The sequence below is a fragment of the Amaranthus tricolor genome, chromosome 9, assembly GCF_026212465.1.
Source record: "Amaranthus tricolor cultivar Red isolate AtriRed21 chromosome 9, ASM2621246v1, whole genome shotgun sequence".
Lineage (NCBI taxonomy): Eukaryota > Viridiplantae > Streptophyta > Magnoliopsida > Caryophyllales > Amaranthaceae > Amaranthus > Amaranthus tricolor.
In genome coordinates, this window is record NC_080055.1 from 9523039 (window position 1) to 9538671 (window position 15633).

A 15633-nucleotide genomic window follows, 5' to 3' on the forward strand; every position below is an offset into this window, starting at 1 on the left:
CTTAATATATTTGAGGTTTTATAACATGATATATTTGCTTGTATTATTATAATATCAATTTTGTAGTATTATATCACAAACATAAACTGTTATAAACCCAAATCTATTACATTATAACCGCAGTTATATATTTTGTTATAACCCCAACTATATTATGTTATAACTTCAGATATATTATGTTATAATTACAAATATATTATGTTACAATCATAATTGTTTTTATTAATTTTCCCTAAACAGTAAACATTGGTGCCTTCTTCAACATCAATATTTACACCATTGATAAAGCTTAATTTTTAAAAAATGAAAAAATTGTAAATCTAACTAATATAAAACACAATTAACCCAAAAAAAAATGAAAATAAAAGCTTTAAAAACGAAAATGATGAAGTATAAATACATAACTTTAATAGTTTTGCAAATGTTGAAGAAGATAAACAGAAAATAAACAATAATGAAGTTAGAGAAGAAGATAGAGATTGAAAATCATAAATGGAGTTTGAGAGAGGAAGCTGAGTAGTTTTGTCAGCAAATAGAAAAAGTAAAACTGATAATGAAAGTTTCTCCTTCAACACTACCACTTATTCACCACAGCCACCCTTTCACTCCCCCAAACAACCACCATTGTCTACCCCTTAAAACTTAGTGCCACCACCTCAACCTTTCTCATATTTTTTGTCTTAGTTTCACCATCTACACTCCCAGTTTTTTTAATGCAGATCAAAACTTTTCATAATATAAAATAGTACCTACTAAAGCCATTAATAATGGCTGAAAAGGGCGGATTGAAGTTTTAAGGGACATATTAATCTCATTGGAAGGAGTTTTTCTAAGCTATTATTGTCATCATATGATAATGTTGAAGAAACTCCATTTATGTCCCAGTTTTTTCCTCCTTTATTCTTCTACTGCACCAATAAATGCTCTGTTTTGGTGATTTTAAATCTAAAAATACACTAAGCTTTATTGCAACTACTACTATCACTACTACAAATAACAATGTTAGTGTACGATTTTACTTGATTTATTAGTTAATTGATGAATTTGTATTGATGATAATGGTGATTTTGTTCTAAGTTTTAGAAGAGGAGAAATGGTTTGGGTTCGGGTAAAGAATTAGGGCATGAGTCCGGGTTAGGTAATGGGTTAGGAAATGGTCGGGTTCGGGCGATAGGGGTGTGGATTGTGGAGGGTGGTGTGGCGATAGGGAGGGAGGGGTAAATGATAGTAATGGAGGGCCAGCAGCTTCAATGAAAAAGGGAGGGTGAGAGTTGATTTTTCTTTTAATTGTTTTTTAATTTTACTTTTAACTTTTTAGTATTTTATTATTTATTTGTATTTTTCTTTTATTTTTCAAAAGAGTTAATCTACAATTACAAATTAAAAATTAAGCAACAATATTTTTGGTTAATTGATTTAAAAGTTGAAATTATTTATAATTAATCAATAGATAAAATTATTCTAGAAAAATAAGAAAAAATTTAGATTATTATAGATAATATTTTCATTATTTAAGGTATTTATGTTTTGTCTTGAAGCTAACATAATAGGAGTAAGTACATTAGCTTTGTAACTTAAAATAATCGTTTTTAGTAAAAATTGGCGTCCAGGCTTGGAATAGTGTAGAGGACCCTATATTAAACAGTAGCATATCTTAGACTTTGCAAATAATTTGGTCACTACAAATTCTATGGAACCATAAATGGCCCCCCAAAATAAAAAAAAAGATTCAATATTATATTAACTAGTATATATTAAATGTTAAAATATATAAAATTATTAGAAAATTGTAAAGGCCTTCAATAAATTTGTCAATTTTTACTCTGCCCCTGCAGCGAATCAACCAGATTGGTCTTACACTTGAACTACATTCTTAAAAAAAAAACCGCTCTCAAATCTCGTACAACATAAAATTCTTTTATCCCTTTGAACTTGATACACTTCTCAAAAAGATTTTAAAAGGTGAACACCCTTATAACAAATCTTATTTTCAATGACATAATTAAAAAAAACCATGCCTGGAAGGATCAACCTCCACCTCTTGAAGAAAATGAACATGAACACACAAAAAAGGAGGATGAAATAGAATATTTATTTTGTATACTGAAACAATGCTTAGATCAGAATAATCTGTATAGCCAGTATGCAATTGAAGACAAACCCGAACCTAGAAAAAAGTTGTTGACATGCTAATTCATAAGCAATCAACATATACTTCTATAACTAAGCTAGAATTTAATAAAACTGAACACCCCAGAAAACTGGGAGCCATTTAACATGCAAAATTGATTTATCTTGGTGGCTGAGGGGGAGCTTGGTTTTTCGCAAATCCTAACCATACCACAAGACCCGCTGCAAGAATAACCCATCCGAGCACGTCGTATGTAAAATCATTGGATTTCTTCTTTTTGGAGGCCGTCTGAAAAGAGACTGATTTCATTTAACACAAGATCAAACAACATAATACAAGTACAAGAAAACAAACTGTTACCTGAGTGGAACTAGAAGAAGCTCCAGCACCCCCCAAAACTTGTTGGCCAAAGGCTTGTTGCTTGTGGATCTCAGCATGTAGATCCGGAGCCTGAAAGTATGTGGCAGTTCATCAATATGTAGCACAAAATAACCTTAATCAGTTGGGGAAAAAAATCACATGGTTAATGAAATCAATGTAATACAGATCCACAAAGGAGTGCAACGAAAATGTATCACCAACTAGATCTTTATACAGGAGTGTTACTCAAATTGCAGAACCATTTTTTAATATCTGAATAGACAGCATTGTTAAAATAAGATGTACTAGGAGAAGACGAATGATTACATCATTCACAAATGATAAATAAAGAACAAAGCAAGATGATTTCTACGTTTTTGTTTTGAAACAGAAATGGCTGCTAGAAATTTGATCACAGGACAAAATCAACTGAGCAGCAAGAAAGGTAGAATGAGGTACGAGCAACAGGTGAATGGTTATGGACATGGAGCCTTCACTCAGATAGACAAATGCTGTTCCAAATTAGCTATTAAAACATGACTAAATAGCAAGTTCAGGCTGAAACGGGATAACAACCTACCATTAGAAATCACAAGAGATCTATACAAGGTTTCCAAGCCAAGTGCACATTGGTAAATCACAAAATGTGTGTATGTTTACTGAGAAAAGTGTTCCATAGTTCAGATTTGAACAAATACAAGGGAGGACCAAAAAATAAAAGAAGGGAAATTTCATGTGCTAACCCTGAAGTTTTGGCTTTTCCAAGTGGTAGACAAACGTTTTTTTTTAATCCTCATGGTGACCTTGACATTCCAACTTTTCCAAGTGGTAGACAAAAGGGAAGTTTTTTTGTTAACTTTATGCTATTTTTACCCAACGTAAATGACATTTTTTTTCAAAAAGACAAACGTCGTGATCACCCTAATTAACCACATATTTCGAAATCCAGTCGAAATAAATACTTAATTTAACTAAAAACTAACATTTTGTCTACCACGTGGAAAAGTTAAAAGCTTAAAGTCACAACGTGGAATTAAAAAACATTTGTGGAAAAGCCAAAAACTTTAGGTCACCACGTGAAATTTCCCTAAAAAGAATAGGAACAAAGAAAAGCAACATAAATTCAACTAATAGATCCCAAAATGCCTGTTTACGGGGAAGGGGTTACAGTGAATTCATGGAGGCCCAATACAATATAACTAAAAGGCCTTATGGTCCCTTTCCTTTCTACATCTGTCCACGTATAATTCGGAGAAATACAATTGTGTTGTTGATCCTTTTCGCGAGGACAAATAGAAAAAAAAGCAAATACAACAACTTAGGGTACCACAATGCCCATTGTGTAAAAACAAGGTTGCATCGTATCGGTCACTTTGTAAAGGTTTTCAAAACAAACGAACTAATATTCCTGCTTTGTAAAGCTTATATCAAGGGATATTTTATGATTCGACCGACACTTCGGCATTATGATAACTGCATCACTACGTCATTGTTCGGGGACCACGATCGCGACATATCACATTTTACACTATGCAAAGGCTCTTTAAAATAAACTCCATGAACAATACAAAACTTGTGCCTTTATAATCAATGATAGAGAGCACATTTAAAACTTTAGTAGGTTTAAGAGAGTTAGAGCAACGCCTAGCTTAATAAAGGATTTACAAGTACTACAACCACTCAACTATTAATTATGATGTGAAGAAATATGAAAAAATTTACACTAAGGGGTCGTTTGATATAACAAAATATTGACTATTTGTAGAGTATTAGCCACATCATCATTTGCTGTTATGGCCTTTAATTCCTTGTGCGCCTCCTTTGATAGGTGATCCAGCTCTTTTCCTTGTGGAAAGGCATAGCAATACCCCAAAGTCAGGAAATTGCTGATGGATTAATGGAGCTGATTCCCAAGTGGATTCTGTATCTGGCAATGCTTCCCCTTTCATCAAGACCTCTAATGTTCCTGCTTTATCATAGCGACAATCTAGTATTGCGGCAGGTGTAGCCTTCATCTCCAATGAACCCGAAAGCTGAGCCGGTACTGCAGTAGGGACATACTCTCCTCTTGCCACCTTCAACTGGGAAACATGAAAAACGGGATGTATTTTGCTGTAGCTAGGGAGTGCCATTTCATAGGCAGCTGCTCCTATCTTATTCAAGACTTTGTACGGGCTGTAGTATCTAGGAGCTAGCTTTTCATTATGTTTTTGAGCTAGAGATTTTTGCATATAAGGTTGTAATTTTTAAAACACCATGTCTCCAATCTGAAAATGTACATCACGCCTGTGCTTATCTTCATTGAATTTCATAATCTGCTGTGCTCTAAGCAATTGAAACTTTAATTCATCCAGTTGAGCATCCCTTTCTTGCAACATATTTTCCAGACTTCCCATAAATGTGTCCTCGTGTCCCACTCGTTTTAAAATTGGAGGTGTCCTCCCATATAGAGCTTGAAATGGTGACATCTTGGTTGAAGAGTGGGGAGCCGTGTTATAGCTATATTCAGCCCAATGTAGCCAAGAGAGCCATGTCTTAGGTTGCCCATTGATAAAACATTGCAAGTAGGTCTCGAGAGCCTTGCTTACTACCTCTGTTTGCCAATCTGTCTGTGGCTGGTATGCCGTACTTCTCTTAAGAGCTGTGCTATGAAGTCTGAATAGCTCACGCAAAAAATGACTCATGAATACCTTGTCCCGATCAGAAATGATTTGACTTTGGAAACCCATGTAACCTCACAACCTCCTTTGCAAACTCATCAGCTACTATGGTGGCAGTAAAAGGGTGTTTTAGAGGAATGAAATGTGCGTATTTGGTAAGTCTATCAACGACTACCAATTTATCTTTACCTCCGGACTTTGGCAACCCTTCCACAAAATCCATGGAAATTTGCTCCCAAACTTGATTCGGTATGGGTAGTGGTTGTAGGAGACCGGTAGGGGACAAGGTTGAGGTGTTTTGCCTTTGACAAACTTCACACTTCTTCACATATTCTACAATTTGTTTCTTCATTCCTTCCCAAAACCATTCCTCTGCAATTCGACCATATGTCCTATGTTCTCCCGAATGACCACCAGTGGGCGAATCGTGGTACTGTTGTAGAATAATGTTGATGAAGGTTGCCTTCTCAGGAAGAACATATCTTCCCTTGTAGAATAGCTGCCTACCAATCAAAGCAAACCCGTGCATCACCTCAGAGCTAGCTAACAGCTTCTGTTTTATGGCATTTAACATAGCATCTTGCTCTACTTCCTTGTCCATTTCACTCCAATCAATTGTAGTGAAACTACAAAGTGCTCCAAGTGTCACCTTAGGTTGCTCCTTACGAGATAGAGCATCCGCCACCTGATTTGACGCTCTTGGATTATAGTGAATTTCAAAATCGAATCCCATGATCTTTGTGAGCCACTCCTGTTAGTCAATTCCCACTTCCCTTTGCTTCAGCAAGAACTTCAAACTGCTTTGGTTTGTCTTGACCATGAATTTTCGCCCAAGAAGGTAATGTCACCATTTAAGGATACCGAACACTATGGCCATCATTTCTCATAGATGGACTTCATATTAGCTCTCTTCCCAAGAACCTTGTTGAAAAATGCTATTGGATGCTTTTCATGTACCAAAACTACCCCGAGACCACAATTTGATGCATCGGTTTCAATGAGGAAGGATTTTGAGAAATCCGGAAGACTTAATACTGGAACGGTGGTCATGGAAATTTTAAGAGCATTGAAGGCTGCTGTGGCGTCCTCATTCCAATGGAAGGCATCTTTTTTGAGCTGCTTGGTTAAGGGCTTGGCGATCACGGCATAATCCTGAATAAACTTGCGGTAAAATCCAGTGAGACCCAAATACCCCGGAGTTCCTTGAGGGTCTTAGGTTTTGGCCAGGATAACATAGTAGTTACTTTATCAAAGTCCATTGCAACTCCTTGGCCCAAGATGATATGGCCCAAATAGGCTACTGTTGCCACACCAAATTCACACTTCTTATTCACGTACAAGCAATGGGATTGTAAGGTTGCCAAGACGACGGTCAAATGCTCAGTTTTTGCTATACACCAAAATAACGTCAAAGAAAACTAAAACAAATTGACGCAAGTAGGGACGGAATTCTTCATTCATAAGAGCTTGAAAGGTCGTCGGCGCATTAGTGAGACCGAAAGGCATCACTAAGAATTCGTAGTGGCCTTCATGAGTTCGAAATGTTGTTTTAGAAATATCCTACTCCTTCATTCGAATCTGGTGGTATCCAGATCGCAAATCCAATTTTGAGAAAATCTGAGCCCCATGTAGCTCATCCAACAGCTCATCGATGTTAGGGATAATGTATTTGTCGGGTACGGTTACTTTGTTCAAGGCTCGATAGTCCACGTAAAATCGCCATGAGCCATCTTTCTTTTTGACTAAGATGACTGGGCTTGAGAAAGGGCTGGTTGCGGGTCGAATTATTTGGGCTTTTAACATGTCAGTTACCATTCTTTCGATTTCATCTTTTTGGATTTGGGGGTATTGAAAAGGATTGACACTAACGGGATTAGTACCTTCTTTAAGGACAATGGCATGGTCTTTTGTGCGTGGGAGAGGAAGGTCAGTAGGTTCTGAAAAAAGGTTTTGGAATCTATGTAAAATGGGTTGTAAAAAAATGGCAGGTGTAGGTTGAGTGTTCTTCTATTCCATTTGCACCTCATTAAGCTCAATTAATACCCCTGTTTCTCCTTCCTTAGGATTCTCTCCATAGCCTTCAATGATATTTGTGTTACACCCAATGAAGGATCTCCCTTAAGCTCTACCCATTCTCCTTCCCAAATAAATCGCATGATTTGTCTCTTCCAGTTGGTGCTGGTTTCTCCTAATTTTTCAAGCCATTGTAATCCCAATATGATATCCGAATTTCCCAGCTCAAGAATCAAAAAGTCCTCGCACAGTGTAATCCCCTGCACCTCTATCAACAATCTTTTGCACTCCCCTTCCCCTTGAATTCTCTCACCATTACCCAAGGTAACTCCAAACTTCAGATGGGTTGAGTAAGGTATTGATAGTTGTTGAACAGTTCTCAGGGATATAAAGTTATTGGTTGCTCCTGAATCTACCATGATGATCACATCCTCTCCCTTGATATTCCCCCTTAACTTCATAGTTTTGGGGTTAGTCAGCCCGACCACCGAGCTTAGGGATATGTCAACCATTGTATTTGGCTCCTGTGCCGCCTCCTCAACCTCCGGCCCGATGACCATGGCTTCCTCCGAATCCGATTCCTCACCATATAACACTATAATCCCGGTTTTTGCATAGATGATTTGGGGACCACTTCTCGTTGCAAGTGTAACACAACCCCTTTGTTCTTTTCTTGAGCAGTTCCCGGTTGGTCAAGGGTACTTGATTTTTGTGGTGAAATTGGTTGTTGGGTTTTGGATTGAAGGGAACTCTATTTGGGTTGTGATTGGAATAATGTGGGTGATGAGGGATTTGGTTCTGATTTCTAGGTCGGGGATTATAAGAGCGAGTCATGGGTGAATACATGGTTTTTTTGGGGTTAGGATGGTAATTTGGGGTGAAGTATTCAGGGTGGAGTTTTTGGTCAATCCTCTCAGCATACATTATGGCCTCTTGCAGTGTGATGGAAGTACCTACAATTCCCTTCTAACATCCTCCTTCAACCCTTTTAAAAAGGATCCCAGCATCATTGGGCCGTCCACTTTTCCCAATGGATTGGCCTTCCCTATAAACTCATCTTCGTACTCAGCCACGGTTCCGGTTTGAACAACGCTCAACCACTGTTCCTGGAGGATCCCATCATTGGTTGACCGGAATTTCGAAGCAAAAATCTCTTCAGCTCCTCCCACCTAACGATAGGTAATTGTTGATTTTCTAATTGGAACCAGTTGAGGGCTCTTCCTTCTAAACTCACAACAACTGCCTTAATTTTTTTGGCTTTCCAACTCCCTTTCTCTGTCGGTGCATGTGTGGTAATGGTTTGTATCGCGTAGGTTACTAGTATGGTTACTAGGGTTAGATTGTTCGGGTTAGGGTTATTTTGGGCTGAGGTTTGGCTATTGGGTTCGGTGTGGTTTTTGGTTTGGGTTGATTGTCCGCTGATGATTTTTTCATAGAAGAATTGAAAGGTTTGGTTAATTAAGGATAGTTGGAATGTAAGATTTTCATTTTTTTTGGGTATTAAGGAAAATTTCAGATCTGATTTTAAGGAGTTCATCATTAAGATGGGTTGGAATTCGAGCTATTTCCTCCTCTAAAGCTTCGATTCTCTGGGTATTGGTTGGGTCTCCCATGGTGGATGAACTCCTTTGATACTAGAAATGCTATGGCCTGGATAATTTAATACAGATTAAGAAAGTAGAAGATGAGGGTTGTTGGCTATTCAGAAAAAGAAAGATAAAGAAAGGTTTATAATGAGCTGTTTTCGAGCAACAGTGACTCCTACCACAAGGGTATTTCTTACAATTGAATTTGCATGCCTTACTACTAAATAGCTCAACTATGTAAAATACTAAATTGTACTTGCCACCTCATACAATCTAGCAGCTTCTTTCCCCCTAGATTATTCCATTTTCTGTTATAACAGAATACTGACTATTTGTAGTGTATCTGCCACGTCATCATTTGCTGCTATGGCCTTTAATTCCTTGTGCGCCTCCTTTGGTAGGTGATCCAGCTCTTTTCCTTGTGGAAAGGCAAAGCACGGTAATGGTAATATTAAGTGTTATTATTATGAGTTGTTTGGGGGAGTATAATATTTGAAAAGAAAGGAAAACAAAAAATCAATTTGAGCCTATAAATTTTGCCCAAACATGAGAGAGGGAGATAGAGGTGAATAGGAGAGACGACCTGTAGGCTATGAATTACAAACATACAATGCAAATTTGACAAGCTTCACTTGTGTATATAAACCAATCTCCATTTTATAAGCAATTTTCTTCAAATTTGCAACAAAGAGGGAATATTAGTTTTATGTTTGCAATCAATTTGACTAGCATTTGGGTTGAGCATAGGATATTAGTGATGGTGGATCTGGGTGTCGTTATGTTGAGGAACATGAAATTAATAGTCACCGGTGCATTATGAGTGGAAACAAAACAAAGGATTCAATTACCTGTTGGTAACGGTAATAGTTATCAATTTGGCTAATCAAGCATCTAGTAAGGAATGAACTAAGTAATACCGTTTCCCAACTCTAAAACTTTATAAAACAAACACCCCCTAAGTCAGTAACCCCATACTTTCAATAGAAACAAATTAATGATAGAATGACTTCAACATGTGCCTTGACAAAAACAAAGACAAATCAACATTGAGATCCAAAGTCAAATTACATTACAACTATAATGGGAAACTCAATATGAGTATATACTGCTATAAAATACCAAAATTCAACAATACAGATACCTATTACGAGTGATGCTGATGAGAGAGTGCAAGACATGCATGAGAAACTGCCCTTTCCATAGCAAGTTATTAGAAACTTGAACGAAAAGATGCCACCATATATCACTTCAACTGTACAGTCTTCCTAACCAACAACTCACTGCATATTACAGGCCTCATCTACAGAGCCTTAAGGCCCCCTTATATGAACAAATATAAAGAGGCAATTCTAGTTTCAGCCAGACCCTATATAGAAAAAGATTATTGTGGTAACACGCTCCCAGAGCTTTCTTCCCCTCTATGAAATATACAATAAGCTGGTAACACATTGAGGCTTCTTTGACAACTATACATAAGATTTTAAACGAATATTGTGTTAAAAGCATAAATACTCCACACTTAGTAAGGGCCTAAGAAGTGCAGAATAAATTCTCCCTTAGAAAAAAGGCATTCTCCAAAAGGAAGCAGGCTTCATCATGAATTCATGACTTACATGCGAAATAATGAAATAAATGATTCTATGTTCAGTAGAATCCATAGTTTACAAAGCATCAAAAATTAGTTCTGCTACAAGCTTGTGACATCAAATATCATACTATCACACAAAGTTGTCAAGAAAAAGAAAGTGATTATGAGAGAAGTGATTTGAAAGTATGAGCTGCAGAAGATGAAATATCCCATCAAAACTACGTTGGAAACTTTGGGAGTGTGGAGATAATATATAGTTGACGACAAGGATTTCACTTACATCAACTGAGACTAAAAAAATTCCTATGCTTATTTGGAATTTGCTCAAATAGTAAACATATGATATATCTCAAAAAATTCAAAATTTATCTTTGTTAAGAAATTTTCAGATTTATATTATGTGAACCAACCAGTTTAGTTTGGAAGATGATAAAACAACAAAGTGAAAAGTGTATAATAAAGCCTCTTCCACATTTTACAGTCACAAAACTTCTATTTCAATGAAAAGATTAAGAAAACTAAATAATGAACCAAAGACTTTTCCCCCTTACACAAAAGATACAATAAGTATGAAGCAAATATAGTGTTTATTACTTTCATGTATAGCCTAATAAATAAGCAACCAAAGTCATCTCTTACCAGTTACCACAAAGCAATACATGGACAATTAAAATGGAACGCAATACAAAAGAATGCTCCAATTAAGCAGGAAATATTTACAAACCTTTGAAGAAACTTCCAAGGACTTCCTATACAAATCATTAGAGGGTTCCTACAAAAAGAGAGGAATAGAAGTCACAACGAAATTCTTAAATACCAAAAGAGAGACAAATCATCGAAAAGTTGTTGGTTAATATAACAACCTCCTCGACTGCTTGTTGAAAGTAATCAGCCGCCTTGTCAAAGTAAGGTTTAGCCTGTTCCATGTCAGGAGTCATAAAAGCAGTAGTGGTATAAGCATTTCCCAAACACCACATTGCGTCATGTCGTTTGGGATTAATCTCCAAAGCTTCCTTCAACTTCAGCACAGCATCTGCATCCATACAAAATCAACAATGAAAATTAGTATTTTTTTAATTAAGACCCTTAGAAAAGCTCATCTATCAAACATGGCGAAAAAAATATTTCTTAATGAAGAAAAGTACTACGTTTGAATTAATTGACGAAAGCTTTCACGAACATAGAAGACACAACATCTTCATTACACCCAAAATCAAAATAAAAAACTTAGCTTTGTTATTAATTGAAACCCTACAAACTTCATCAATCAAATCATTTCCTTTAAAATCCAAACATTTTCTATTTATATCTGCCTCTTTTACTTTCCCACATCATTTCCTATTTTGGCTATTGTCCGTCTTCTAATTTGAACTACAAACTCATTCTATGATTCTATCTCTTCATCTCATCCATATATTTTCCATTCAGTAACTTTTATATCTCATCATTTTCTTTTGTGCTATCATTCTTTTTCTAATTTGAACTAGAAACTCATTCCTGATTCTATCTCTTCATCTCATCCATCTTTATCTATTCAATAACCTTTATATCTTTTTCGACAACGAAAACTTAATCAACTCTATTCTTGTGTCAAATTTAGATAGAGTAAATATTGCAACAAATACATTACAACATTGCATCCTTTAAGCCCATAACGATCACAAAAAAGCATCTGTAGTTAACCCATAATAATCATACACAAAATGAAAATTTGGAATCTTCATTCAGTCCCAAATAATCACTAAAACAAGGAAAAAGATCACTTCATTCTAAAAGCAATGAATTTTTTTTATAGGATATTATCTTACTATTAGAGTCATTGTGACTTGAGTCCACCATTAAGGTGTGCATTAAAATGTAAATTAAGAATGTGCATTAAGGGTGCAGTTAAAGTGTGTTTAAGTGTGTGTGTGTTAATGCATGATGTTATGAGTAAATTAATGAGTAAATTAAAGGAGTGACTTAAACATATGTTGTAATGGTGATAATAAAGTATATGATGAATGAACTTAATGAGGAAGCTTGGAATTCCAAGAGCTTGATTCTACACGAGATGCTCAAACAAGGCATCTAAAGGAAGCATATTGCCTTGAATGAGGCAACACTTCAGAATGGTCTAGAGAGTGCGGGAACTTGGTGCTTGAACGAACGTGGAAGCTACTCGAACGAGCACCTAACCAGAAGCACAATAGCTGAAACTATGAGCCACTCGAACGAGCACTGGCTCGAACGAGTAGTTCTGTCAATGTAGATTTGGATTATGTTTTGAATGTTTCTTGGTCTTCAACAATAGTGTCTTAATAATTAGTGGCTCTTCATATCGAACTTATTTGTGTACTTAGTCTCTATATATAAAGAGATAATATGCTCATTGTAATCATTTACAAAAATAACGTCTAATACCTAAACACATAGCCTTAATCTTCTCTTTATTCTCAATTGTAATACATCATTGTAAGAGTTTCGGAAACTCAACTGTTGTAGTATAATCAAGATACTTCACACCTTCGAGGACGGAGGCTATATTAGGTGAAATTTGTATTTTTTTGTTCTTTATTGCATTTTACTCCTACATGCGTTGTTGTTTCATTGGAAGAGTCATACCTTTGTTCTGGGTGATATTAGAGTTTGAGTTTTGTTCATTAGATTCTAATCTAGCTCTCATTTCACTTACAAATCAAACCAACAAAATAAGTAAATTCAAAAAGAATGATTTAAATAAAAAATAAAATGGGAAAATTGTCGAAAACAACTGTAAAAAAGCTAACTTTTGTCAAAAACTACCTGGAACATTTTTTTTAAAAAAACTACCTACAACATTTAATTCATAAAACTTTACCCTAAATCCTTTAACCTAACATTAAAATAGAATTAAGATTTAGGATCTCATGGAGTTTTTCACCACTGTTCTTGTGCTCCAACAGTTACTGAATTTCAAAGGAGCACCATCAATTTTGTGATTTCTTCATTAGGTTTGTTCTTTGTTTCTAAAATTCGATTCATGCCACTACAATTGCGGTAAGTAGATGAACAATTTTACATTATAGATGAAGAAGTATCGTGATTTTCAAAGCTTGAACACATAGGATTTTATGGGGAAGGACCATGATTTTTTAAATGTAGGAACCTGCTTCAATAGAAAATTAGAGTTCATCACCAAGTCAGTGAATGAAAATGGAATTAGATTAAAAATTGATGGGAATTGTTAAAGGTAGCCTTTGAAAAAAAAAAATAAATGTAGGTAATTTTGAAAAAATAATGTTCCATATAGTTTTTGACATAAGTTGTATGTTATGATTAGGGGTGACTTATGTTCACCAAGTAATCAACAACATGATTAAGAAAATTAATCATTTAAGTTGGTTTTCTATGGGAATCAATAGTACATGATACTATGGGTAGTGTATCTTTGACATGTGAAGGCTAAGAATGCAAGATATCAGCCCTAAGGATTAAGGTAAGAAGCATTGGAGACCGTGGGTAAGCATGAAAGAGGAAAAATATGCTGCAGAACCTGCTGCCCTAAGTGCTCGACCAAGCCACTTGACCAGCCTCAGTCGAGCAAGCTGCAGCTGGCAGCATTTGTCCCCTTTTGCCTGCATCTGTTGCCGCTGTTTTACTCCCTACATGCAGCCTTAAATTGAGTGGTACTAAGTCCCATGTTTTGGCTATAAATACCCATAGTTTAAAGCACCAAAGTCTCACGTTAAGAGCAACCTTACTTGCTTGTGTATTTAATTCCTAACTAGCTCCTCTCTTTCCACACTAATATTTCATTGTAATTTCTTCAAGTTTTTGTATTTATCCTTTAAACACATATATTTTAATCCTTAGCTAATGGTGGATGTAGCCCAAGATTGGGGAACCACCTTAAAATCTTTATCTTGATTATTTATTTATCATTGCCATTCATTATACATTTGCATATTAGATTCCTACACATTGATACATCATAAAACTTCATTTAAACTTCACTTAGTGATCCTTGAGTGAGTTTATACCTCTCCTTTCATTGTATTTTTCTAGGTTGTTTATGACAACTCTCCCAAATAAAAATAAAAACCTGAAAGCATTGACTTAGATTCGGCGGGATTCTGAAATTGCGACAACTCAATTAAAGCACCTCCCCACTTCGTCAAATTCTGCACATACACCAAAAAATCGAGATCTCAAACTAATTTCAGTTTTATTTTCGGATTGAAAAAAAAAATAAAATAGATAATACCTCAGCATCAAGGGGGTTTTTAGAGTAGTTAGTTTCACAAGTTTTGCGAGCATGTTCGAAGAGTAATATACGATCGAATTCATCTCCCATCTCCATTTTTTCTGCTTTCTCTCTCCTCTTTTAGGGTTTCGACAGCAAAAACCTGAAAGAAAGAATGAAAAACTGATGAAGGGTTTTTGGTGGGTTTTGAGTAGCTTTTTATTTAGGATCAGCTTTGTTTTCATTTGTTATTCACATTTACCTTTTTCAAAAATTTCAATATAAATTTAAGAAGTTAAATAATTTTAATTGTGAATTTTAAAAATTGTAAAAAATTAATATTTAGATAGTATATATATTGAGACGAAAGTATTAAGATTTCATATGAATATGTTTTTCCAATAGATAGATTAGAAATCATAGTCATTTGAAATTCATAAATTTATAAATTTTATTTGAGAAAAACATATGAAAATATTATTTATTAATACCTACATTTTATATGATAAAGACTTACAGTGTATAATATAAACAACTATAATTTATATGATAAATACCTATAATTTATATGATATATACCTATAATTTAGATGATAAATACCATTTTATATGATAAATGTCTACACTTTATATTATAAATACCAACATTCAGTACCTATAATAAAAACTACTTTGAATTTAAGCCTATATTGTATTTGTAAACAACTACATTTTATATAATAAATACCTATAGTTTATATGATAAAGACCTACATTTTATATAATTAAGACCTACAATGTATAATATAAACAACTGATATCAGTCTGATAAATTACCTACACTTCGTATGATATATACCTACATAATATATGATATATACCTACCCTTGATAAATTACTTACATTTGTATGATAAATACCTACACTTTAAATGATAAATACCTATATTTTATATGATATATAATGTATAATATAAATAATTACAATTTATATGATAAATACCTATAATTTATATGATACATGCCTATATTTTATATTATAAAAACCAACTTTCAGTGTAACAAATGTCTACAATGAAAACTACTTTGAATGTAAACCTACATTGTATTTGT

The 15633-nt window shown here is 34.9% G+C and overlaps 1 protein-coding gene across 1 annotated transcript; it reads right to left on the bottom strand.

Annotated features, from left to right (window-relative positions):
• Positions 1-2074: 2074 nt before the first annotated feature.
• LOC130823765 (mitochondrial import receptor subunit TOM20-like) lies at positions 2075-14782 on the bottom strand. The gene is made up of 6 exons (XM_057688516.1): positions 14564-14782; positions 14402-14480; positions 11202-11371; positions 11063-11110; positions 2492-2581; positions 2075-2419 (listed from the first exon to the last, which is right to left on the bottom strand). Exons 1-6 carry the CDS (start codon positions 14657-14659, stop codon positions 2291-2293), a joined length of 612 nt encoding a protein of 203 aa, XP_057544499.1. The 5' UTR covers positions 14660-14782; the 3' UTR covers positions 2075-2290.
• Positions 14783-15633: the final 851 nt, after the last annotated feature.